The 22,961-nt window shown below is 40.2% G+C and overlaps 2 protein-coding genes across 4 annotated transcripts; one reads left to right on the plus strand and one right to left on the minus strand.

The window, feature by feature from the left end:
• Positions 1 to 177: 177 nt before the first annotated feature.
• Positions 178 to 15,194, plus strand: LOC122668929 (polygalacturonate 4-alpha-galacturonosyltransferase-like). Of its 3 annotated transcripts, XM_043865519.1 has the most exons (11): positions 178 to 231; positions 341 to 517; positions 12,160 to 12,194; positions 12,309 to 12,368; positions 12,487 to 12,624; positions 12,723 to 12,789; positions 12,888 to 12,934; positions 13,126 to 13,460; positions 13,576 to 13,933; positions 14,069 to 14,656; positions 14,772 to 15,194. In XM_043865519.1, the coding sequence occupies exons 2-11, from the start codon at positions 370 to 372 to the stop codon at positions 15,045 to 15,047; spliced, it is 2,052 nt and encodes a 683-aa protein (XP_043721454.1). In that variant the 5' UTR covers positions 178 to 231; positions 341 to 369; the 3' UTR covers positions 15,048 to 15,194. The 3 variants fall into 3 exon arrangements, with proteins under 3 accessions (XP_043721454.1, XP_043721461.1, XP_043721469.1); XM_043865526.1 differs by lacking the exon at positions 12,487 to 12,624; XM_043865534.1 differs by lacking the exons at positions 178 to 231; positions 341 to 517 and having other exon boundaries at positions 11,973 to 12,420; positions 12,459 to 12,624.
• Positions 15,195 to 18,364: 3,170 nt separating this feature from the next.
• LOC122668955 (leucoanthocyanidin dioxygenase-like) lies at positions 18,365 to 19,599 on the minus strand. Its single transcript, XM_043865556.1, has 2 exons — positions 19,044 to 19,599; positions 18,365 to 18,956 (listed from the first exon to the last, which is right to left on the minus strand). Exons 1-2 carry the CDS (start codon positions 19,553 to 19,555, stop codon positions 18,392 to 18,394), a joined length of 1,077 nt encoding a protein of 358 aa, XP_043721491.1. The 5' UTR covers positions 19,556 to 19,599; the 3' UTR covers positions 18,365 to 18,391.
• Between the last annotated feature and the right edge of the window lie 3,362 nt (positions 19,600 to 22,961).

The following is a 22,961-nucleotide window of genomic DNA, read 5'->3' on the forward strand; positions in this document are numbered from 1 at the left end:
CAAATCTGTTGCTTTCAAATCTCTCTCTCTCTCTCTCCTGCGCGATTGAGACTCATACAAAGACACTCACACTCTCTGAGTCTGGTTCTCACACATTGCTTCGTTTCCTTCGCAATTTGTCGGTTAATTGCTACTGAAAGCTGAGCGTGCATCAAACCCCTCGTTCTTGAACTAGTGAATTTCCTTCTGGAGATGACGATTAGCGATTCTAAGCGTCTGAGATCGATCTAGGTAGAGATCTTTATTGCCCGTCATTCACTTTGTTTTTCTTGTAATTAAATCTTCTCCCTCTAATGCCAATTACTGAATCTTTTTTTTTTCGTCCTATCTGGCCGAGAAGGTGGTTTTGATCTGACCAAGTAAGTAACAATGCCTTTGAGACGGGGATCCCCTGGTTCTGGTCTCCAGAGGAACAGAAGCGATCGGTGTCGTGTACCTGTCATAATTCTCCTCTTCTTTGCAGTTGCGCCCTTGCTTTTCCTCTCCGGGCTGATTATCCATCCTACCACCGTAATCGGTTAGTTCCATCTCTATTTCTGTTGTGCATTTTCCTCTTTTTGATTTGGTTCATGGGATGTTATTTTTCATCAATCTGTAATGTGGCTAAAATCTATATTTCTTTTCTGGATCTCACCTTGGTTTCCGTTCTTTGAATCTCCTCAAATTCACGTTATTGTTCACCCAGAGAATGGGAAGAAGAGTTATGCCTCTCTAGAGTCATCTTAACTTGTTAGCTTTTACCAGAGCAACTATGTAACCAAAATAACGGTGAATCCCTTGTGTTTTTTAAGCTTACTTGAAATTTTGCATTTTTCCTACTGTTCTATTTATGCAACTTCGAATACTTTGAAAACTTCATCACTCACAAAAACTCGAAGATAACTAAAGAATCTTTTTACTGACCACCTTGGATCAGATACATGTATTGTGATGTCATTCCACTCTATCTAGGGCAATTTCTTCTGTTAAAGCATTAGTTGTCAGCATTTGTACAACTCCCTGTAGCCATGTTGGCTTTGGCGATCGCTTCTCCTTCAAGAGCCTGCAACGATATAAGTCCTCTCACTGGAATGATCATTGTGCATCTGTCATGTAGAACCATAACATACTCATCTATCTCAAGATAAATCTTTTTGAGAAGTACTCATGGCATTCTGTTACAGAGATAAGTAGAGGCAAAATAGTTTCTCTTTTCTGGGGGATAAATGGGGTAAGGGACCAAGGGTTGACAAATAGCTTAAGGGTTGATACCTTAGTGGTTGAAGATAGGGTTTAGCCCCCATTGTGGTGTCAATACACAAACTCTACCAATTAAGTAAGATCATAGCTTAAAAAAATGGTAATGTCTAAATGATGGTGCTTTAAATGTGTCCTTTTTGTGGATAACTTGATCCAAGGTCAAGTGGTGGTTCAAGTAAGTGGCACAATTTTGGAGTTATGTCTGTGCAATGAACCAGTCAATGATTGAAACTCAACTGTGGGCCTGTGGCACCAAAATTTGACAATGAAATTGCTTTGCGTGTGAAATGATTACATTGATATTGTCCAAAATTTGGCCATTTACTTTAAATTGCCTTTCAAGACAAAATCAATTTCAAATGAACATCTCCTATAGAGAAGAGTTATTACGTAGAAAAATTACTTTGGCTAGTGACTACTGAAAATTTTGATGCAATAAAGAATGTTTAAGATTGAAAGAAGAGGAAGGATTGCATGAAACCTGTCTAACAAGGATTTCAAAGATTAAAGAATCCGCTGATTAGGATTGAAGTACTAGGTTGACAAGATGCAGATTAAATTTTTGGATCTTTTTCATATCTCACAAGTTAACCATTGGAATTGGCAGAAATTTTCAGCAAAGATTCTCCTCATGGCCTACTCCACTCGATCAGCCTTATAGCCCATTTTTACTGCTGGTTTGCCTAGTATTTGCTACCTTCTATTTTGGTGTTGTCTTTCTAATTCTGATTTGCTTTTATTGTTGATGATCTGCTGCAACTATTAACGATCCTACTGTAGAGTGGTTCTTACTTGAACCTCTCTTACATTACTTTTTTATAATAAACCCGAAGACAAACTTCTAGGAATAAAATCCCATATAATTGATTACAAAATAAAACCCAATTCCCAATCTAATTAACAAACTAAGAATCCTAAAAAAGGAGACTACTAATTACATAAAACAGCCTAATAAATAGAAACTAAAACCCCCACGCAAGATATAAACACTTCCTAAACCTAGGACTAAAAAGGCTGTGTAATCCTCAAAGGTTTCTCCATGCAATGGCCATGGGGCCCATCAAATCTAAAGAATAATCTTCCAAAGGATATTCCACGCAGTCACCAATTTTCCCAGAAAATAGTCAATACACAAGACTGAAATTGTTTCCTAATTTATCTTCAAATTCTTCACCATACGAGCTGGCTGTGGGGCCCAAGAAAGCTGTCGGTTATCACCCAAGTTAGTGCTAAATGATGGCACTTAATCTGGAAATATTTAGGCCAAAAATATAGACGTAAATCTGGTATGAGAAAAAACTGGTTCGATGAAGACAAAAATCTGGGCATATTTCTGCCATCGATCTACATCACCTTTCCTGATAGTTCGAGCTTTTAGGTGAAACGGTAGCGAACACTCAGACCCTGTGGTAAGTTTGAATCAGCCTAGTTTGCTGGTTCAGTTTTCTAAATGGAAGGGAATTCCTGGCATTCTTTGGGGGGTTTGAATCGCACATGAAGGGGCAGTCTATACCCAGAATATCAGGTCAAACCGACCTGTGGTGGTGTGTTGATAATCAGATTTGATCAATCCCACAATATCAGGAGTTACAGGAAAATAAAGAGAACAACAAAGAAATATAAGAAATAAGAATAATATGAGCAACGGTTTAAAGAAAAACCCAAACCTGGAGATATAAGATTGGGGGAAGAGGAACAAAGGGAAAGAGGGAGGTTGTGCTTGAGGGAGGGAAGAGGAAGCTGCTGAGAAGGAACAAAGGCACCGACCAGCACTCGCACCAAACTCACTGTGTGAGAAACTTCAACTCAAATTTTCATTCAATTCTATTTTCTGATTTCCATCGACAGTACATGCAAATATAAAGAAAAACTCCTAACATATTAATAGAAATCCAACTTAATATGGAAACTTACTCAACTAAGAAAACTACCAAATAACTCTTACTACCCAAGTAAAATAAAAGATTACATATATTGTCCCCAATAAATCTCTACCAACCCTTATTGGACCAAAGAGTTGGGTTGGGCCAGTTCCGTCTTGGCCTAGGCTTCTACAGCAGGTCGTGTCGGTCCAACCACGCGAACACTCCTGCATTAACTCTAGTCCTTTGAAAAGAACTCGACTACGTCAAGTTTTGATAGGGACCAAGGATATTGTTTGAGTCAGCTTGCCAGAGGAGAAAAGAATCCCCCTACCTTCTTGAGTTTGATCTCAGGGAGGTTCTTGGCATGAAGAAGTTTCATTTCTTTGCCATTGTGCTTGAAAGAGCAGGTATTCACATACACACAATGTTGTACCTTCTTATCAAACAACCACAATTGCCCAAAAAGAATGTGACATACCTTCAAAGGAAGGACATCACGATCACATTGTACTGTAGCCACGAACTCACCAATAGAGTTAGTGAGCAACTACCTATTAGTGTTTTTAAGATTAGTGTTGTTCACCCATTTAACCTTGTATGAAGTGGGGGGAATGGCTTTGTATTCAATCCCAAATTATGAACATCGTCTTTAGAGACGACATTAATGCAACTACCTCCCTCAATCACCATGCTACACAATTGGTTGTTGCACTTTACATGGGTATTGAAAATACTGCTACGATGCAAATCTTCATTCTTAGAGACCTTGTGAGTGGTCATCCAGGTTGAAAAACATAACAAGGATGCTGCTCCCCATCATTGTCATCACTGTGGACTTCACCAGGCTCACATTCCACCTCCAATAAAATTTTCTCAAGACCCTATTGTTCTTTCAGAGTAAGAGGTATGAAAGAATCTTTATCAATATAAGCTTCCAGATGGTTGGAACATTGGGATAAAATTTGTCTGTAACCATAACACACAAAACACTAAGTCACGCCCTTTGGCATAAAAAAAGGTCCGTCAAAACCACGACCTCAAGGTGGAGAGTATGGGCAGTTTGGCCTAGAAGATGCCATAGACGAACCGCTAACTTGTGTGGCTTGCTGAATGACTTTACCTAGGGAGAAGACTGCTGTTGACTGGAACTATCACCCATGGGAAAACTGAAAGGTATCTGCCACCATTACCTCTTGATCCCACTCAAAATCATATCGAGTGGCTAAGTAATAAATCTGGCCACATACTCCTCAACAGTCATGCTGTCCTATCTTAGCTGTGCAAACTTGAGGTGTATGCGCTGCTTGTAGTCGGTAAGCAAGAATCTCTGGTCCATAGCCTCTCGCATCTCAGTCTAAGTGGCGACTTTCTTGATGCCTGGAGTCCAATTTGTTGCCAGTGTTTGATCCACCAGACTCGAGCCATGCCCTTTAATTTAGCCTCTGGCCCTCTGCAAATAGAATCATTCCAGCCTCAGTCAAGTCTTACCATCTGAAAATTATTTCCAAACTATGAACCCAATCAAGATATTGTTCCGAGTTATTGTCCCCATAAAAATTAAGGATGTCCAACTTCGCCCCTTTGTCAGCTCCATAAAGATCATCACGCCGTCCAATTCCATATGAGGGTGGCGGTGGTGGTGGGGCAACATGAAACGATCCTATTTAGTCTGGGGATTCCCTTATATGAAGCTATCTATTTGTTTATAGAAGCTTGTAGTGACGCCATCATGGACTAAAGGTAAGTGACTATGGAGTTGAAATAGTCAAAACTGGTAGCAACTAGCAAGTTTTTCAACCCGGTCTAAGACGGTGATGTCGGCTCTAGTTTCCTCCTTGTGGGAGTTGAGTTGTTGAATAACTTAACCGTTGGCCACCATAAATTTAGGGTTGGGAGGAGGAAATTTAGCTCAGATACCAATTGATCCGACCTCGGGTTATGAAACCCTAAATTTGGGTTACTGTGGCTTGTAGGCCCACTCAATTGCAGAAATCTCCTAATATAACTATAAGAGAGAGTGGCAATCTGTTAATAGTGTGAACATTATAGGGTTCCTTGGAAACATACTTGTTAAGGTGTCGCCTAGGCATTGCTTAGTTGACTGCCTTGGTTGCCTAGGCAGGTGTTTTGGTCGACTTGGTTGCCTTGCAGCTAGGCCCCCTCCGACGCCTTGGTTTGGAAAGAGACAAAGGGCTTTGGGACATCAGGATATAAGTTATTTAAGAAAGGGGGGTAGTAATGGAAACTGGGGATAAAAGATTGATAAATCATGGGAGAGGGGGGTTGTCTTCAACCTCCAGATGATACAACTTGCAGAACCAGAAGGTCCAGAACCTGGTTTGAGTGAGATGTCTCATTTAATTGAAGCCCTTTCAACAAGAAATTCCAGGTGGGTTCACAATGGATAACCCTCTTGAATGCTTCTATGATTCACTCAAATCAGCAAGTGAGGAGGGAGGGTTTAGTGTCTGAACTCAGAACCTGCAGTAAGTTTTGAATCAGTTTAGTTTGCTGGTTCAGTTCTCTAAATGGAAGGGAATTCTGGGACCATTCTTTGGTGGTTTGAATCACACATGAAGGGGCAGCCTATACCCAGAATATAAGGTCATACTGACCTGTGCTGGTGTGTTGATAATCAGATTTGTTCAATCCCACAATACCAGGAGCTACAGGAAAGTAAAGAGAACAGCAACAAAGAGAATCGATGCGGGAGAGAAACAAAGGAAAAGAGCGAGATAGTCCTTGAGGGAGGGAAGAGGAAGCCGTTGAGAAGGAACATGGCCACTGGCCAGCATTTACACCAAACTCACAATGTGAGAAACTTTGACTCAAATTTTAATTCAATTGTATTCTCTGATTTCCATCAGCAGCATGGTTTGAGAATTCGATTTGGACCCCAACTCGGTCAGAAATCGATGTGACAATCAATTGAAAGAAATCCCAACAGCTGTAGCACTCTTGAACTTGATTTGAACAAAATTAGGGTTTGGATTTAATAACCGATGGAAGGGGATGGGGGAAGGAGATGGCTATCTCAGCCTGGGCATCTCACCAACCTATCTCAGGATTTTCACAAAGGCTAAAGCCAATATTTCATTGATCAAATTCGTGTACAATGCTGGCCTCCCTTATAAACTTATATAGAAGACTCAAAAATATACGTAGATTCTAAAAAGGAAAGGCCTAACCTTATCCTTAACTTATAAGGTAACCTAAATTGACTAAGAAAGTGAAATAATAAAGGAAACATACTCAAAATAAGACTCTAACTAAACTAAAGAAGTAAATCCCGTTTTCCTACTTTCTACCCATATTTTGGGTTCATTAAATTGGCCAATTACAAAATAAACCATGGGATCAAAAGCCCAAAACATATATAAACCAACCCAAAGCTTATTTCCACTAAAATAAGCCCTAAGTGACTTATCTACATTAGGTGTGCCCCTTCATTCCTATGCCAGCCCTCCTTGCAACGTCGAGGAATGCATGATAGTATGTTCCCTGAGCTACATTAGGTGGGGTGCAATTAAAAAACACAAACTTGCTAAAGGCATCTCGTGCTGCATCTTGTTCACTACCAAACATTTGCTAGATGGTTGGCTGATAGGCACCTTGTTGCTTGTATCTGGTGGGATCTTGCTGAAGAACGGGATCAGGGGAAGGTGCTCGTGGGGGCCGTGGGGGTTCCCTCACACTCTGGCTCTCCTAAAAGGAGGAGGAATCTCCCCCTCACCATGTCTATGCTTTTTCCTCCTCTCACTTCCTTGCATTGTCTCTGTTGTAGCTGAGCCAGATCTAACAGCTCCTTTCGCCTGTTCATATGACCTTATATTTTCAAAATGGAAAGATTGTCGACTTGCTGCTAGACCTTGCTGGTACTGTTTCCACTCAGCCTTTGAGTGGAAATCCTCAGGAGGCCTATAATCACTATCAGAGTCATCTGCATCGACCTCTACTGGTACTCTCTCTAACATTGCCTTATCAAACTCTCGCTGTTGCCGTTCCCTTTAAACCTTCTAATCTTCCTCTTAAATGCCTTGATATGGCCTGCTGCACCTCATAAGGAACTTGTGCGCATTTGGCCACATCCTTATACCCACCAACCAAATGTTGCTTCAATCTGGTGGCCCCTCCAGAATTAAGCAACTTCCCACAATATCGACACTTGGATTTCTTTTTATCGTGCAACATTGGGTCTCCATGTTGCCATGCTATCTCACCATGGTCAGCCATTGTGTATCAAATTTCTTACTTTTACATTGTTACATTAAAAAAAAGGGAAAATTACACTGCCACCCCCTGAGGTTTGTATCAAATACAGCACGACCCCCTGTGTTTCAAAATTATACAGTTACACCCCCTCAGTTTTGGTTATTTGTTACAGTTAGCCCCGTTCCGTTATATCAGTCCTGTTATGTTGAACGGAGATGGTAATTCATGACCTAAAATGACTAATTTACCCCTAATAGTCATTTGAGCTTCCCACACCCTTCCCCTGCCCTGTTACTCGAACTAAGGAGCTTCCCACCCCCTTCTGGTTCTCTGCAACTTCAGAAGATGGTGATCTTCTGAGGAAGTGTTCATTGCCATCCCATCCCATTGCCATCCCATCCCTGTTACACGAACTGAGAAGTGTGACCACCGTAGCGATGATATCTACTGAATCCATCTCTGAGAACTGCGACGTTGGAAAGCCATCACCGAGATCTGCAGGCAGCGACGACAACCTGCGACGATAAGGAGGTAACTTCACATTTCCTTGGACATACATGGATTATGTCCTGATCGTCTCTGAGAAACATCCCTACTGGAATCGAAGCAAGGGAGCTGACCATTTCATGCTTTCTTGCCACGATTGGGTAAAGAAAAAATGAAAAATAAAATCCCACTCATCTTCTTCAACTTCAACTGCAAACAACAAAATGGAACCTTTGATTCTGATTCTTTTGATTTTTGTTTTCATGCACGTGACGGGCCACGAAGACCATGGTATGATTGTTGGCTTTACTTCAATTTGATTAAGGCTCTCTGCAATGCAAACACCTCGGAATGATTTATCCTTAGAAAGGATGCATTGTTTCCTGAAATCAATCTGAAGACTGGGGAGATTGAAAGTCTTATTGGAGGCAGCCATCATATATGCCCTTCCAGATTGGGCATATTCCTTGCGGGCCATCTCCATGGGTGTATAAGGCTGGCACTGCTGCAGCAATGGAAATAAAAAGATAAAGATGTGAGAGTCTTTAGGGTTAATAGCAAATGACTGAGAGAAAGGAAAAAAAATCCGAGAGAACAAGCATAGAGGGAGAGTAGATGAGGGAGAGAAATAGATGTATACCTGTACGATGGAGTTGCAGTTCACCGATGGAGTTGCAGGTCAGCGATGGAGGCAACTTCACATTTGGGGAAGAAAACGGTAAAAAGGGTTTGGTTTATAATCTTTCATGAGGGCAAAGTTGGAATTTCCACTAAGTTTAAATAGGATATTAGAGGAGGGCAAAGTTGGTATTTAAAATGTATAAGTTAACACCATCCACTTACCGTCAACTGAGGGGGTGTAGCTGTATAATTTTGAAACACAGGGGGTCATGCTGTACTTTATACAAACCTCAGGGGGTAGCAGTGTAATTTACCCAAAAAAAAATTAATGCATTAGTAACTATTAAACATAATGTCAAGCTACTAAAACAATCAAATAGTTCCAAATTTCCTTCTGGTAATACATTAAGGTCCAAACCGGCTGAACTTTTTATCTTGTTTAACCTTTAGCCGAATCAATCTCGGTAAGCTCGAATCAGAAAGGAACACTTTATTTCGTCAGGAGATGGATCCTGCTTTAGCCAAATCAATAGCCACCCCAATATTTTCCCTGAATGTGTGAGATATAGAGATCTGCAGTTCATCCACATGCTTCCAAATTTCCTTTCAGTGATGCATTAAATCATATTTATCCCCTAACTCTGTTATTTATTTCTTAATTAAAAATAAAATTCAGAATTTCTATCACAAATAATTATACCTTAAAGTAGAAAACATTATAATGGAATAATGCATTTGACACCACTTTATTTTTGACATATAGTACATAAGTTGTAAATAATTTTCCAACAAAAACAGATATTTTTTCATAATATTTGATATACTTTGTAATCTTTTATAATATTTTATAATTTCTGAAAAATAAAATAATATAATTTATGGGTGAAAAAAAGTAATTCCATGAGGCCATAGAGCATCCAACATACATAAAAATCACTTCCAAACAATCACTATTGACCCTATTTTTTTCAAATTTTTTTTGCAAGAAATTCATTGTTTTCCAGAAAAAAAAAATAATAACAGAAAAATAAATTGAACTCTCAAGTCATAGATCGGCCAAAGTTGTGTAACATATATTAAATTGACACCCAACCACCAATATTTGAACATATTTTTGGGAAAAAAGAGATTTAGGGAAAAATGTTACCTTGGAATGTTCAAATCTTCTTCAAAGTTCTTTGGATTTGTTGTAGATCTTGCAAGTTCGGTGTTTGCTGAAGTATCTCCGTGCAATACGGCGATTTTTCCGTCGATAAATGGGATCAAAACCAAGTTGTTGGTGCTTTCTGGAGCTTCTCTGCCAAAACTAGTGAGACGACTCAGAGCAGTCGAGATCTCGACTGTTCTCGGTTGAGTTTGAGTCATTTTTATACATGGGTTAGTTTCGGTCGATGCAAGACCTCAAACTGAGATCTCAATCTCGACCGAGATCTCGGCTGAGACAATGTAGTTTTTCTATTTCTCCTCTAATCTCGTTTCAGTTTTTGAAAAAGCGAGACATTACCAAGATCTCGGCGAGTTCTTGTTCCATGATCAGCAGTACATGTAAATAAAGAAAATCTCTTCAGCATATTAATAGAAACCCAACTCAATATGGAAACTTACTCAACTAGGAAATAACTCAAATAAGAAAACTTCAAATAGTTCCTACCACCCAAATAAAATAAAAGATTACATATATTGCCCCAATAAATCTCTACAAACCCTACTTGGACTAAAAAGTTGGGTTGGGCCGGTTCCATCTCGGCTTGGGCGTCCACAGTGTGTCATGGTTTCTGACCATGCCAACGCTACTGCATCACTACATTGACCCAGTTACATATACAGCAACTTCATTGGGGGCTTCTCAAACAACGAAAAAGAAGACTAATCTGGCTTGTCCAATTGTCAGTTATAGTGCTTTGAAATTTTTTTTTGTAACATGGATCATTGGAAAAATAGGGGAAAAGCTGCATTCATGGTGGGGCATATGGATGGGTGGAACACATTCTTTTCCAAGGCCACAAGGATAAGATGGGCCACCAAATTTCACATGTGGCCTATCCAAGTAATTACCCATCTACCCAACTGTCATGATGCTAATATTCTTGTCCACATTCCCCCCCCACCAAACCAAAAAAGAAAAAAGAAGAGGGTGTGTGGGAAAGGGTTTGCACAACAGTTGTGTAGGAATCCTTTCTGCAGAGAGTATAATGGCAGTGGGGTCTAGTTCAGCTCTTGGTTGTCATGTTTCTTTTGTTGCATAACACCCTCACCCTCACAGAGATTGTGTTACGGAGCTAAATTTGATGGTTCCTCAGTTTGAAGTCCGGGATCTTGAGGGGCTGGGGGTCCATTCTGATGAGAGCTGTCATCTTCTCTCAGGTTCCTTGGGGCCAAGCAACTCAAACAAAGTGGAAGAAGCCTTCAGGTTTAGAAATTGTAATCTTAAATATCAGTATTTAATTTATTTTATTTTTCTTTTCTTTTCTTTTTTATTTTGGGTGGGGGGTGTGGGAGGGTGATTCTAGTTATGCTTTCAGTTGGACAGGTAGTTGAAGAAAGGAATAAAGAAATTATCTCATCTTTTAATTGGAAATCAGGTTGTGTTCGCAGTGAACATCATGTTTTCTTTTTTCCGAGTTTTTTTAATAAGATTGGCAGTTAGTTGACTGAGGAGGATATTTGACAGCTTCGTCCTTTTTCCTGGAGGGTTCATTGCATATTGTACTAATGTTTTTAGCTCATCACAGTCCAGTTTTCTTGATACTTGTGTACATCCTAATATTGGCTGGAGCGTAATTGTTTCAGATCAAACAACTTTTGTAATAGTAGGCGATCCTCTTCATCATATTCTCTGAAGCCTTTTTTATTTCCCCATTCAAATCCTGTCAGCATGCAGCTTATTGTCCCATATTATTATTCCTCTTTTAATGTGGTGCTTTCCATTTATTTCATTAATGTATTGATATCAATCCTGAAGTTGTCTTTCATTTTTGCCTCCATTGTCATTACTTCTTAAACAAAGTGTTTGTTATGTTTGCCCTTTAAAATTTTAATGGAAATCCAGGTCCCATTATTTTGAAATTCTCATAGTGTGCTAAGTCTGTCATGGTCAGTCCAGTCATAGTTGAATGATGGTCAGTGTACATTTCCAGAAACATCTCCATAGTAATTAAACCCCTACCCCGAGACGCCTGTATTTGGAGGGAAGACATACTGCCTGTTAAGTTACTGGAATGGAATTCATGTTAAAGAAAAAGTGCTGTTCTATGGCATGCATATTGAGTTCAATATAAATGGAAATCGTGTTAAAGAAAAAGTGCTGTTCTATGGTATACACATTGAGTTCAATATAAACCCCAAAAAGATCTCCAACCCCCACCTTTTACGCCGGGGGGTGGGGGTGAAAGGTGATTTCAATTAAATGAATCCTTGTGAAAACTGTTTGAGTATTGTTACCTAGAAATGTTTTGGAATTTCATGCTTTCAGAATCTTGGTTGATGGTTACTGGGGTTTATGCTAACAGTCCTTTTTTGAGTTCCATGAATGTGGCTACCGGCTATATGATGAATTAAATAGTGCATAAGAATCTACTGTGGTATGACTATCCTGAAAAACTTCTCAGTTCACCAGTGGTACCAAGGTATCAGGAAACTAATGATTGCTTTTATAGATGTGGTTTTCTCCCTACCCACTCTTTTTCAGTTATATGTATATTTGAACTTATGAAAAACTATATTTATTATTGAGCAGATCAAAATGGAATCCAAACTGGCACTAATGTACAGGTAGCTATTCTGAACATTTATCGCTTTGTTACTGCTCATATTTTATATTGGAGTATGGATCCCCATAGGTCTTTTGTTTTCCAAAAATCTTGAAATTTGGGTGAATGGGTGCAGAATATAGATTGGCGAGAACGACTGGCGATGCAGTATGTAAAGTCCATTTTCTCAAAAGAGGCAAGTGGGAGTTTATTACATTTCTAACCAAGTTTAGGGGATGCATTTTTATCATTTACCATTTAATTAATGTTGGTTCTTAAAAAAGGGCCAGATCCTAATTAAAGAAAGATGACAGGTCATTGATACCATTACAGCGAACATAGATGACATGGGACCATGGAGCCTTGATTTTGTTAGAAAATACACTTTGTCTTCTTCATGGAAAGTTTTGGGGCTAGAGAATTCTGACCAGAATAATTCTACTTTAACAGAGGTAAATGATGGTTAGGCTTAGTTTTATACCTCTGTACTGATTGCTTAGGTCCACTCCCATTCAATAACCAAGTTGATACTTCTGTGTTGTCTTTGAAGCCAAACCAAATAGTTACAGGCATAGAACGAGAAACTCCTCAAGTCAAACCAGAAAATGTTACTACAGGTTGTTATTTGTATCTTGGGATTCATTTGCCTTGCTTAGCTCAATTGGCATTTCCTCTACCTGTTGGTGGTATTGAAAATGATACTTATTTGATGCAGATGATAATGCTCAATTTCTGGATAAACCCGAAAAACTGGCCCGAAGGGTAAATATCTGCTTTTAAGTCTTTCTTGCTGTGATTATTATTTTGTTGATTTGATATAACTCAAGACCTGCAGAAATGGGAAGTAATAATGATGTTTGGTCTGTAAGATTACTCTAGTAGCTTATGGCTAAATTTTCTATTCTATAATTTTTTTTTCATATTTGTTCTTTATTAGTTTAAGCTTCGTGCAGAAATTGAGAGAGAATAGGCGTGAAAAACGGGCAGCTGAGTTAGTCCACCAAGATGATGATGCAATTGTTAAGCTAGAAAATACTGCCATTGAACGCTCAAAGGCTGTTGACTCTTCAGTTTTGGGGAAATACAGCATATGGAGGCGGGAAAATGAGAATGAGAATTTGGATTCGATGATACGTTTGATACGAGATCAAATGATTACGGCTAGGGTATATGCAAGCATTGCGAAGATAAAGAACAAGCTTGACTTATACCAGGAGCTTTTGGCAAGGCTCAAGGAAAGCCAACGTGCCCTTGGAGAGGCTAATACTGATGCAGATCTGAGCCGCAGGTAATAACTGTTTCAACGTGCAATCTCTCTTAAAATGTTTATTTGCATTTCTGGTTTCTAAGCATTCCTGTTCTCTATATTTATACCTTGCATTCTATTCATTCTTTATTTCTAGTGCACCTGAGAAAATGAAAGCTATGGGTCAAGTCCTGTCTAAAGCAAGAGAACAGCTCTATGACTGCAATTTGGTAACCCGAAAGCTGAGAGTGATGCTTCAATCAGCTGATGAACAGGTAAGGAGCTTGAAGAAGCAGAGCACATTCCTAAGCCAATTAGCAGCGAAGACAGTTCCGAATGGGATCCATTGCCTGTCAATGCGTTTAACCATAAACTACTACCTCCTTCCACCTGAGAAGAGAAAGTTCCCAAGAAGCGAAAATTTGGAAAATCCAAATCTTTACCACTATGCTCTCTTCTCTGACAATGTCTTGGCTGCATCAGTCGTTGTCAAGTCAACCATCATGAACGCCAAGGTGAAGCAATTATATCTTCTCTTATTTCTGTTATACAATGGCATGAGTTCTGCTTTATAGGTTTTGCCATACTTCCATAATATGACTCCACTATTGTTATGGTTTTTCTATCGGCACTTTGTTGATGAATTTCAGGAACCTGAGAAGCATGTATTCCATTTGGTGACCGATAAGCTGAACTTTGGAGCCATGAATATGTGGTTTCTGTTGAACCCACCCGGACAAGCCACCATCCATGTTGAAAATGTCGATGACTTCAAATGGTTGAACTCATCGTACTGTCCAGTTCTCCATCAACTCGAGTCTGCTGCCATGAAAGAGTACTATTTCAAGGCAGATCATCCAACAACTCTCTCAGATGGTTCTTCAAATATGAAATACAGGAATCCAAAATATCTTTCAATGCTGAACCACCTGAGATTCTACCTTCCACAAGTTTATCCCAAGTTGGATAAGATCCTTTTTCTTGATGATGACATTGTTGTCCAGAAGGACTTGACTGGGTTGTGGTCAGTGGACCTTCATGGGAAAGTAAATGGAGCAGTTGAAACCTGTGGTCAAAGTTTCCACCGGTTTGACAAATATCTCAATTTCTCCAACCCCCATATTGCAAGGAACTTTGATCCGAATGCATGTGGGTGGGCATATGGGATGAATATCTTTGATCTGAAGGAATGGAAAAAGAGGGATATAACTGGGATCTACCACAAGTGGCAGAACATGGTGAGTTTATTTAATCTTGCAATCAGTTGCATGTTTATTGCTCTTTTTGTCATATATGCCTGCATGCTTACACATAACATACTGACAATGCTTCTGGTTCATTTCCTTGAATCAGAATGAAAATAGGGAGCTGTGGAAGCTTGGAACATTACCCCCAGGTCTGATTACATTCTATCGGTTGACACAATCACTGAACAAATCATGGCATGTGCTTGGGTTAGGGTATAACCCAAGCATTGATCAGGGAGAGATTGAGAATGCAGCAGTCATCCACTATAATGGGAACATGAAGCCATGGCTAGAGCTGGCCATGACCAAGTACAGATCATATTGGACAAAGTATATTAAGTATGACCACCCGTACATACACAGATGCAACCTGAGTGAATGACTGTGAAATACATAGAGGAAGCCACATTTTTACATTTTATTAAGCACAGCAGCTACTCACCCATCTCTTGCCCCAACGAAAGATCGGTCCGGATTGAAAATCATGAAGAAAAGCAGTTCCACCATCTCTCCCATATATTCCATGCTGAGAATATTGATTCACCTTTGTCCACATATTGGTTATTCGTCTAGCATTTAATTCACATTGATTCATTCCCCTAGTTAGAAATGATGATGTCTTCCTCTGGAGTAGGGTATGAAATTTGAAACTATCTATGCCTCACTAACATGTGAGTTCTCAGTTGTGTATTCTGTGAGGGGTCAAGTGTCCATTAGTTCATTGAAAATGCATCACTGATTTGTAGAATGACTTCCAAGATTGCAATTGCTTTGTGTAGTTCTCAGTTCTGTATTTTGGGAACTGTTGGCTTTAATTGATTAAATTTTGGACTTAAGTTTTTCAAAGTCAGATGTTCAGTATTTTCTTTCTGTTGGGTTTATTATTTTATATTTTGTTTCGATTGAAAGGAATCGTATTTTTCATAACTAGGAGCAACCAAACCCCTATAGAATTCTGTCACATATTAAACAATGGACTGCCACCCTAACTCCTGTCTCTACTTGTACCCCCACCACTTCCTATGCTAGTCCTAAGATCTTGGCCTCATCTCAAATTCCACTTCTATTTTATTACAACATCTGAGTCCAACATGTGGATATGTAATCTTTAATCACAGATGGGAGCTTTAAGAAGGATCCTAGGGAAAGTGGTTGAGCCTGTGCGTCTTATCTTTTTGTAATGCACAGTTTGTGTTTTCTTTTGATTATGGATGTGTAGATTCTGCAGATGAGGCAGAAGGAAAGGCCATTGACCAAGGTGTATGAGCAGCACAGATGGTTTTTTGGGTTGCAGAAGGAGAACTATTCTTACTGGTCATGACAGTTATTCCATCTATTATATTACATTCCCTCTAGTTTTGCTTCTTTTTTTTTTTTTATTATTCAGTTTCTGTATAAAGCTGATAGGGATGTAATTTGGCCAGCTCACTAACTTTCTTGGAGGGCTAGATCGCTACACTCAGTTGGTTTGGTAATTGGTAATAGTTTAGACTTTTGTAATCTTTTTTAATCTATAGTATTTTTCTGGTAGTGCAATTTACCATTTGTTCATTGGAAACACATCAATGATTTTTAGGTCACGGAATGCAGAATATGGTCTACTTGATTCCCCGAAATACCCTTAAAATCTAATGGTAGTTTGGTCAAACTTCTGCGAAATTCACGTTAGTTCCTCAAAATGGGCCATGTCCATAAACCTGTCAGCTCTTAGAGCCCAAGTGGGACCAATTCCCACAGGGTAGGGCTACAAACAATAAGGATATGTTCCGGGGATTCGAGGATTAGCTGGGTCTCATGAAATAAAATTTTCCACGCCAAAGAGAGATGAGATATCTTGTGGTGGTGCAATGAAATTCGGGGTCCCCTAGATAGCTGATCTGTAGATTCGCTCTTGTAGTGGAGCATATGGCATTTGACCTTTGAGGAATTCGAATCAGAATCAGAATCAGAATCAGAATCAGAATCGGATCAATTGAATCGTTACATTCAAATCGGGACCGGAGTCGATTCTGATTTTCTACATATTTTTTTTAAGTCCTTGATGGATTGTGTTTGATCTTTATGGTTTTTTTTTTTGCAATTGTTTCTATTTTTAATATCTAAATTATTAAAAATATTCAATGAAACTTACCTTTTATTGGAAGATTTTCAAATTTATTGAATAAAAAACTTTAAAAATAAAGATTTTGAGAAGCCTTTACTTCTTTGTCACTTAATTACTAGGGTTGCAACATATTCTCATCCAACTGAAGTCAGAATTAGTGGAACAAATCTTGTTCAATTGAAAAAAACAAAAAAAAGGACAGAAAAATGTTTTCTATGGGAAAGCGTGGGGCAAAATTATTGCCCTGCCCCACCCCCATGAAATGATTAATCAGTTCGATCATATGGAGAGAGTAGTTTACAAACACCAATAAGAAAAGGATGGTCGTAGATAACTAACACACAACAGTATGGTGCTCTACGACCAACTTACTAATAATTGAGCACAAAAGCTTTGCTTTTGTTGTGCCGGTGACCGTAGATCTTCATGATGAATGATGCCCTTGTTAATGCCTGTGCGGTCTTCCATTGCCCTCGTGTGTTCTCCCATTGGTCTCCTTACGTGTTAGGGTCATGCTCCCTAACACGAAACATTCCCCCTCCTCCCCCGAAGATCACTGCATAGGCCTCTAGTATCAACAAGCATTGCCTTAACTGGGATATCTACCTTTCCATAGGGCATTGCAATACTTCCGTGTGCTTCTATGTCTAATGGCAGGAGCCACGCAAGACACACTAGTAGGTAAGTAGGTTCTTCGAAAAATAAAAAACTCGGGCCAGTAAACAGATAAGTCAAGTCTCAATAACCACCTACCGTGAGATACGTGGGTAGGTACCACTCCTCGTGACTACCTAGCAAGTATTGCGGTTGAAACAATGAAATAATCATTAAAGAGACGACTAGAACACAAGAGATGCTCTCTTTGACCTTTTTGAATCAGGAAAGAGATGCGACCTCACACATGGAGAGCGTGGATCTCATCTGGGCAGGGTGCTCGGGCAGTGGATGAGACAGGTCATTTTGATCTTACTTATGTGAGACATTAGAGGATTAGGTCAAAGTCTAATTAATACCAATTCAGATCGTCTACGGTGTAACTGCCTGTAGCGGCTTGTGTGATGCAGATTAGACCATATGTGTAATGACCACCATACCCCACTCGGACAAGACGTTTGGATAGGAGTAAGGCGATCTTTGCATGCATAGCTCAGTCTGTGCCGCTCAGGCCGCTACGAGCAGCATGCCATGGAAAATCTGGATCATCTAATACCTTAAGCATCTAATCTATCGATGCAAAGGAAACAGAAGCATGTTACTAAAATATATATATGGAAGCAGTTTTCTGCACGGGAGTGTGGCTTATCTCTCTCCTCCTTAAAATAAGGGGGCAGATAACAGAAACAGACGAACTAATATCATCAGTACTCTCTACAGTGAAGATGCGATTCCTACCCATTTTTAACGCAAATAGAAATACATTATTATTTATTATTAAATAAGGAAACAAATGGAGACGTACTCTTAACGCTAAAAACTTTAGATTTACAAGCATCGATGTCGTCCCCCATCGAGCTCGTTACATGATAATGACGGAAACTTCAGGAGTATTATTAGTATAATTCTAATTAACTCCATCAAGATCAGCAACCACAAACACCATATCTTCTGGTGCCAGAGACTCTTCATTTGGTGAGGAGAGCTTCCTGGGTTTTCCTGAAGAGTTTGTGTTGGATGTGCTGAGCGAAGGTACGAGGTGGGAAAACCGCCGGTTCCGACTCAGTCACGACTTCCGGGAGAGGCTTGAGTATGATCTTCTCCTTTGGAGGCTCACAGAAGACGGCCCAAGAGATCCTAACCTTCTCCTTGTTGACAAGTCCCCTGTGAAGGATACTCTTGTACTTACGGTTGCTAAGGATCTCTATGGTGTCCCCAATGTGCATAATGATTGAGTTTGGAACACACTTGGCCGTCACCCATTTCCCTTCGTAGAAGAGTTGCAACCCAGGTACCATGTTGTGGAGGATGAATGTGAGGGCGCTGATGTCGGTATGGGCTTCCACGCCTAGAGCCAGCTCTGGCTGGGGACATTTGGGGTAATAGTTGATCTTCATCTGCAACAACAACTCTTCCATCCCACCCACTTCTTTTTCCAGTCTTCCTTCCTCTAATCCCAGGCCCAGGGACAACACCGACAAGATCTTGCTCGCTATCACCCTCAATTGCTTTGCGTATTCGCTCGTCACCTCTCTGCCAGTTCCATTAAAGCAATTCATCAAACATTTCACAGACACACAATAGTTACAACATGTATAGTTAATTTATACAATTACTTACACGTAGTCGCTGGGTGTCTTGGGCCAGATTGACATGTCACGCTTGTCTTCAGGGAAGATGAGGTGGAAGAAGTAATCCTCCCACTCAAGCTGACCACTCGCATTGTTTGCAAGTTTGCTTCCGTACCCAGAAATCTTGCCTGAGGCTTGATCGTTAGCGTACTTCTCCTTCTCCTCCACAGGGAGATCGAAGAAGGTTTTTCCGGCAGCCCTAACGCGGTTGATGAGGTCTTCGGAGATGCCATGGTTGACGAGATGCATCACTCCCCAGTCCATTGCAGATTTCTTCAGCTCCTCCTTGCAACTCTCCCTCACAGCTGGCTCTTCCGAATCCAAATCTTTTAAATCAACGGTGGGTACCTGAGGTCCTTCAACCTTCTTCTCCTCTTCGAACACATCGTTAATGCTGGTCAGCTCCTCCTGAGGACGCACGTATTCTTTGGGAATGGACACGATACCGCTGCCGGCCAAGCTCTCTACTCTAGACCCTGTTGCAGCTACTGTAGGCGCCATGTCAACAATCTAGATATCACTTCTGGGTTGGACAATGGAGTTGAAATCAAGCTATGGAGGAGAAGGAGGAGGAGGAAGAGCAGAAGAGGTGAAATTGAGAACTAATTAATTTGCTAGTATGAGAAGAAACAAGAAAGCAGTACAAAGGCCATGAGGCGTGTGAAGCCATTTTATAAGCAATGTGGATTGTAAGGTTTATGGTTGAGCTTCTCTTCTCTTCTCTTCTCGTCGGGTGTAGTCACGCACGCTGTGACCACCTAACCAAGGCAAGAGACTCCAGGGATTTCTTCTCGAAGTTTGTTACCAGTGTTTCGGTCTCTATGTATCTGTTACATGGAAATAGTCACGTGAGGATCTGCAACAGTAGATGACAGCAAGGTATACTCTAAATTCTAAACCTAACTAAAGCCTTAATTGGTTGACACCAAAAAATAATTCCATACATGAATAGAGATGTAGGTGACTTAATAGGTACTCTACGTAAAGTATTAAAATTTCTTTTTAATTACTAAACGTTTTTTAGGATGAGTTCTATCGTAATATTAAACTATAGAGCCAAGATTGTTGTAGGTCACGATGTGTACAAGACTATAATTAGGATGTTGACATATATGAGAAGATATACAGAAGAAAAAAAATTTAAATGATTGACTTTGCTTCTAAAATTTGAAGTTGCTCGATGACTCATCCGGATCATTCCTTAGATATTCATCGATTAAATTTATTATTATTTATCACATCATTCTTTTATATTACAAAACTAAATAACTATTGGACAAGAAATTGATGTCTGATTGCATGGCCTTTATACCAACGTGGGCCAATAATAGCGCACACAAGGTATTACCATAAATAGAATATTTGATTTTACAGGGGGATGGGATAGTAATTTTATAATTTTTTCATGCTACAACATTCTTTTTCTCATAACTGTTGTGGGAGGAATTTTTTTTTTTTAATTTTATTGACATGCGGCGGTGCTTGTTGGGGCCCAAACATTCTTTTTCTCACAACTGTCCATGGCATCATATGGTTTTTTATAAGACTGAGAAGGGAAGAGTAAATTAATTAGTGTTTGGTTAAGTTGGTCCAGGGCAGTTAGTTAGGACTCAGCCATTCATAGAGAAGGGAAAGCAAAACAAAGTGAATTATTTATGGTGATTTGGTGAAGGTTTGAACCTATTGAATTGGATTGGTGGCCCTGGTTACTAGCTATATCGATATCAAAATGAACAAAAAGTCCTTTATTAAAAATTTCTTTTTCCTGCTACCAACCTAATCTCCTTTAATAATTGGGGTTAGAAAAGTCTGGATTAGGGTTGTGGGAGTGTTAGTTGGATCATGTAGCCTATAGATAGGATGGAATCTAGACTCATCCCATTAAAAACACTACACTTGAAACATGTTTGGGGTTAATCTAATCTAATTTAGGGCTTTGCCTTAAAGAAATCAGGGGACTGAGGTCTTGGGAGATGGGGATTTTTTTGTTTTGATAATGAGGGGGTATCCGCACACATTGGCCCGACTAATCCCCCACCATGCCTACTGTCACAGTATATCCAACAGTCAACTGGCTTGAGACAGAGTGATGACTAACCCATGCATTCTGCGCATGAATTGACTGTGTTGAATCAAACGTAATCAGGATTCATCATGATCGATTTCAACCCAAATCGATCGATCTGATTCACGTTTTTTAAACCGTGATGGCTATTCTTTATTTAACATGCTCCATTAAGGTGGGGTGGAATTAATCTAAATTTGGAGTCTGGAGTCTAGAGTCTGGACCACCTCACAAGACGTACATTGCTCAACTTAATACTGCCCTACCCATAAAATAGGGCATAGGACTTGTATCAACCAAGCCTTGCGGGTTGAAGGTCCTAAAGCAAGGGGTGGGGCTCCTGCCTCCTAGGGTGCAGCTCAGGTTCTCATACGGTTCCATTCATGGATTCCATCTGTCCAGCTCAAGCCCGTATTAAAATGGTTCTCGTACAAGGACCTAAGCCAGCCTTGGGCTCCTATGTTTTATAAACTTATACCCACTCCCATAAGTAGGGTAGTGGGGCAATTCCGGCCTATCTGCCTAGTTAATTTTTTCTTTAAGTTGATCCCGAAAATAATGGCAACACGGCTATCTATGATCTTGCACAAGTTAATCTCTCTTGAGCAGGGGGCTTTCCAAAAGGAGAAAGTCATTTTCGAAAATATTGGAATGGCATCGGAATTAACCAATGCCATGATGAGAAAATGCAGGGGGGGTGGATTGGGAATGAAGTTGGATGTATAGAAGGCTTATGACACGCTTGAGTGGGGTTTTTTATTTGATGTCCTTGCAGCATTTGGGTTCTCTCAGCTGTGGATTTCATGGATTCATCAGATACTACTCTCTACAACGATCTCAGTATTAATAAATGGAGGACTAGTAGGCTTTTTTGGAGTTGAAAGGGGATTAAGACAAGGAGACCCCCTTTCCCCCCCCCCCCCCCTTTTATTTATTTTGGCCGAAGAAGTCTTGTGTAGAGGCCTATCTGATCTATGCAGTAGAGGTATGATTGAGGCGCTGCCAGGGCCCGTCAGGTATATACCTCCTCTCTCCTCCTTTACGCTGACGACCTTTTTATCTTTATGAAGGCAGACATTCGTAGTGTGAAGCGGGTTAAAAAAATTTTAGAGGATTATAGTGATTATTCTGGACAAGTGGTGAACCTTACCAAGAGCAAGGTTTTCCTGGGGCGTATTGCAGTGTCTAGGAAGCAGCGACTCGCTTCAATTCTCCAAATCCCAGTGTGCACACTGCCTACTCCGTATTTGGGGGTGGAACTGGTGCAAGGAAGGAAGAAAAGGGATATGTTCATGCTTATGGTTGATAGTTTCAAAAAACAGGCTGGCGGCATGGAAAGGGAGGCTGCTATCTATGGCCGGACGGGTAGAACTTGTTAGATCCGTGATGTGTAGTATTCCAATACACAATTTTTCAGTTTACCTATGGCCTTCATCAGCAATTGCAATTATGGAACGGTGTATCCGAAATTTTATTTGAACGGGGAAGCAGGTTCATCCAAATCCATCACAGTCCATTGGGATCATCTTTGTAAGCCGAAGGAGGAGGGAGGGCTTGGATTTAGGCGGCTGCGAGAACTTAACATGGCACTGCCTGCGAAGCTAGCTTGGACGGTTAAATCCGCAAATACAAAATTCGCAATTTTTTTGCGAGGAAGGTTTATGAAGAGGGATGGAAGCCTAAGAAGATCGGTGGCTGCATCTTCGATCCTACCAGGCCTTAGAAGGGTGTGGAATTTAGTGCAAGAGGGAGAGCGTTGGGTGGTTGGTGATGGGAATACTATAAGGTTTGGGTATGACAAGTGGGTAGGTGAGTCTAGTGTACAAGACCTATTAAAACCAA

Source organism: Telopea speciosissima, chromosome 1 (genome assembly GCF_018873765.1).
Source record: "Telopea speciosissima isolate NSW1024214 ecotype Mountain lineage chromosome 1, Tspe_v1, whole genome shotgun sequence".
Classification (NCBI taxonomy): domain Eukaryota; kingdom Viridiplantae; phylum Streptophyta; class Magnoliopsida; order Proteales; family Proteaceae; genus Telopea; species Telopea speciosissima.

What these genes read in the sequence shown, in the direction of transcription:
- LOC122668929 (XM_043865519.1), top strand. Translation starts at nt 370, where the DNA reads ATGCCTTTGAGACGGGGATCCCCTGGTTCTGGTCTCCAGAGGAACAGA. An exon ending in CCGAAAAACTGGCCCGAAGG is followed by an intron (nt 12,935 to 13,125) that starts GTAAATATCTGC and finishes AGCTTCGTGCAG; the next exon opens with AAATTGAGAGAGAATAGGCG. An exon ending in GATGCAGATCTGAGCCGCAG is followed by an intron (nt 13,461 to 13,575) that starts GTAATAACTGTT and finishes CTTTATTTCTAG; the next exon opens with TGCACCTGAGAAAATGAAAG.
- LOC122668955 (XM_043865556.1), bottom strand. Translation starts at nt 19,555, where the DNA reads ATGGCGCCTACAGTAGCTGCAACAGGGTCTAGAGTAGAGAGCTTGGCC. An exon ending in AAGACACCCAGCGACTACGT is followed by an intron (nt 18,957 to 19,043) that starts GTAAGTAATTGT and finishes TGGAACTGGCAG; the next exon opens with AGAGGTGACGAGCGAATACG.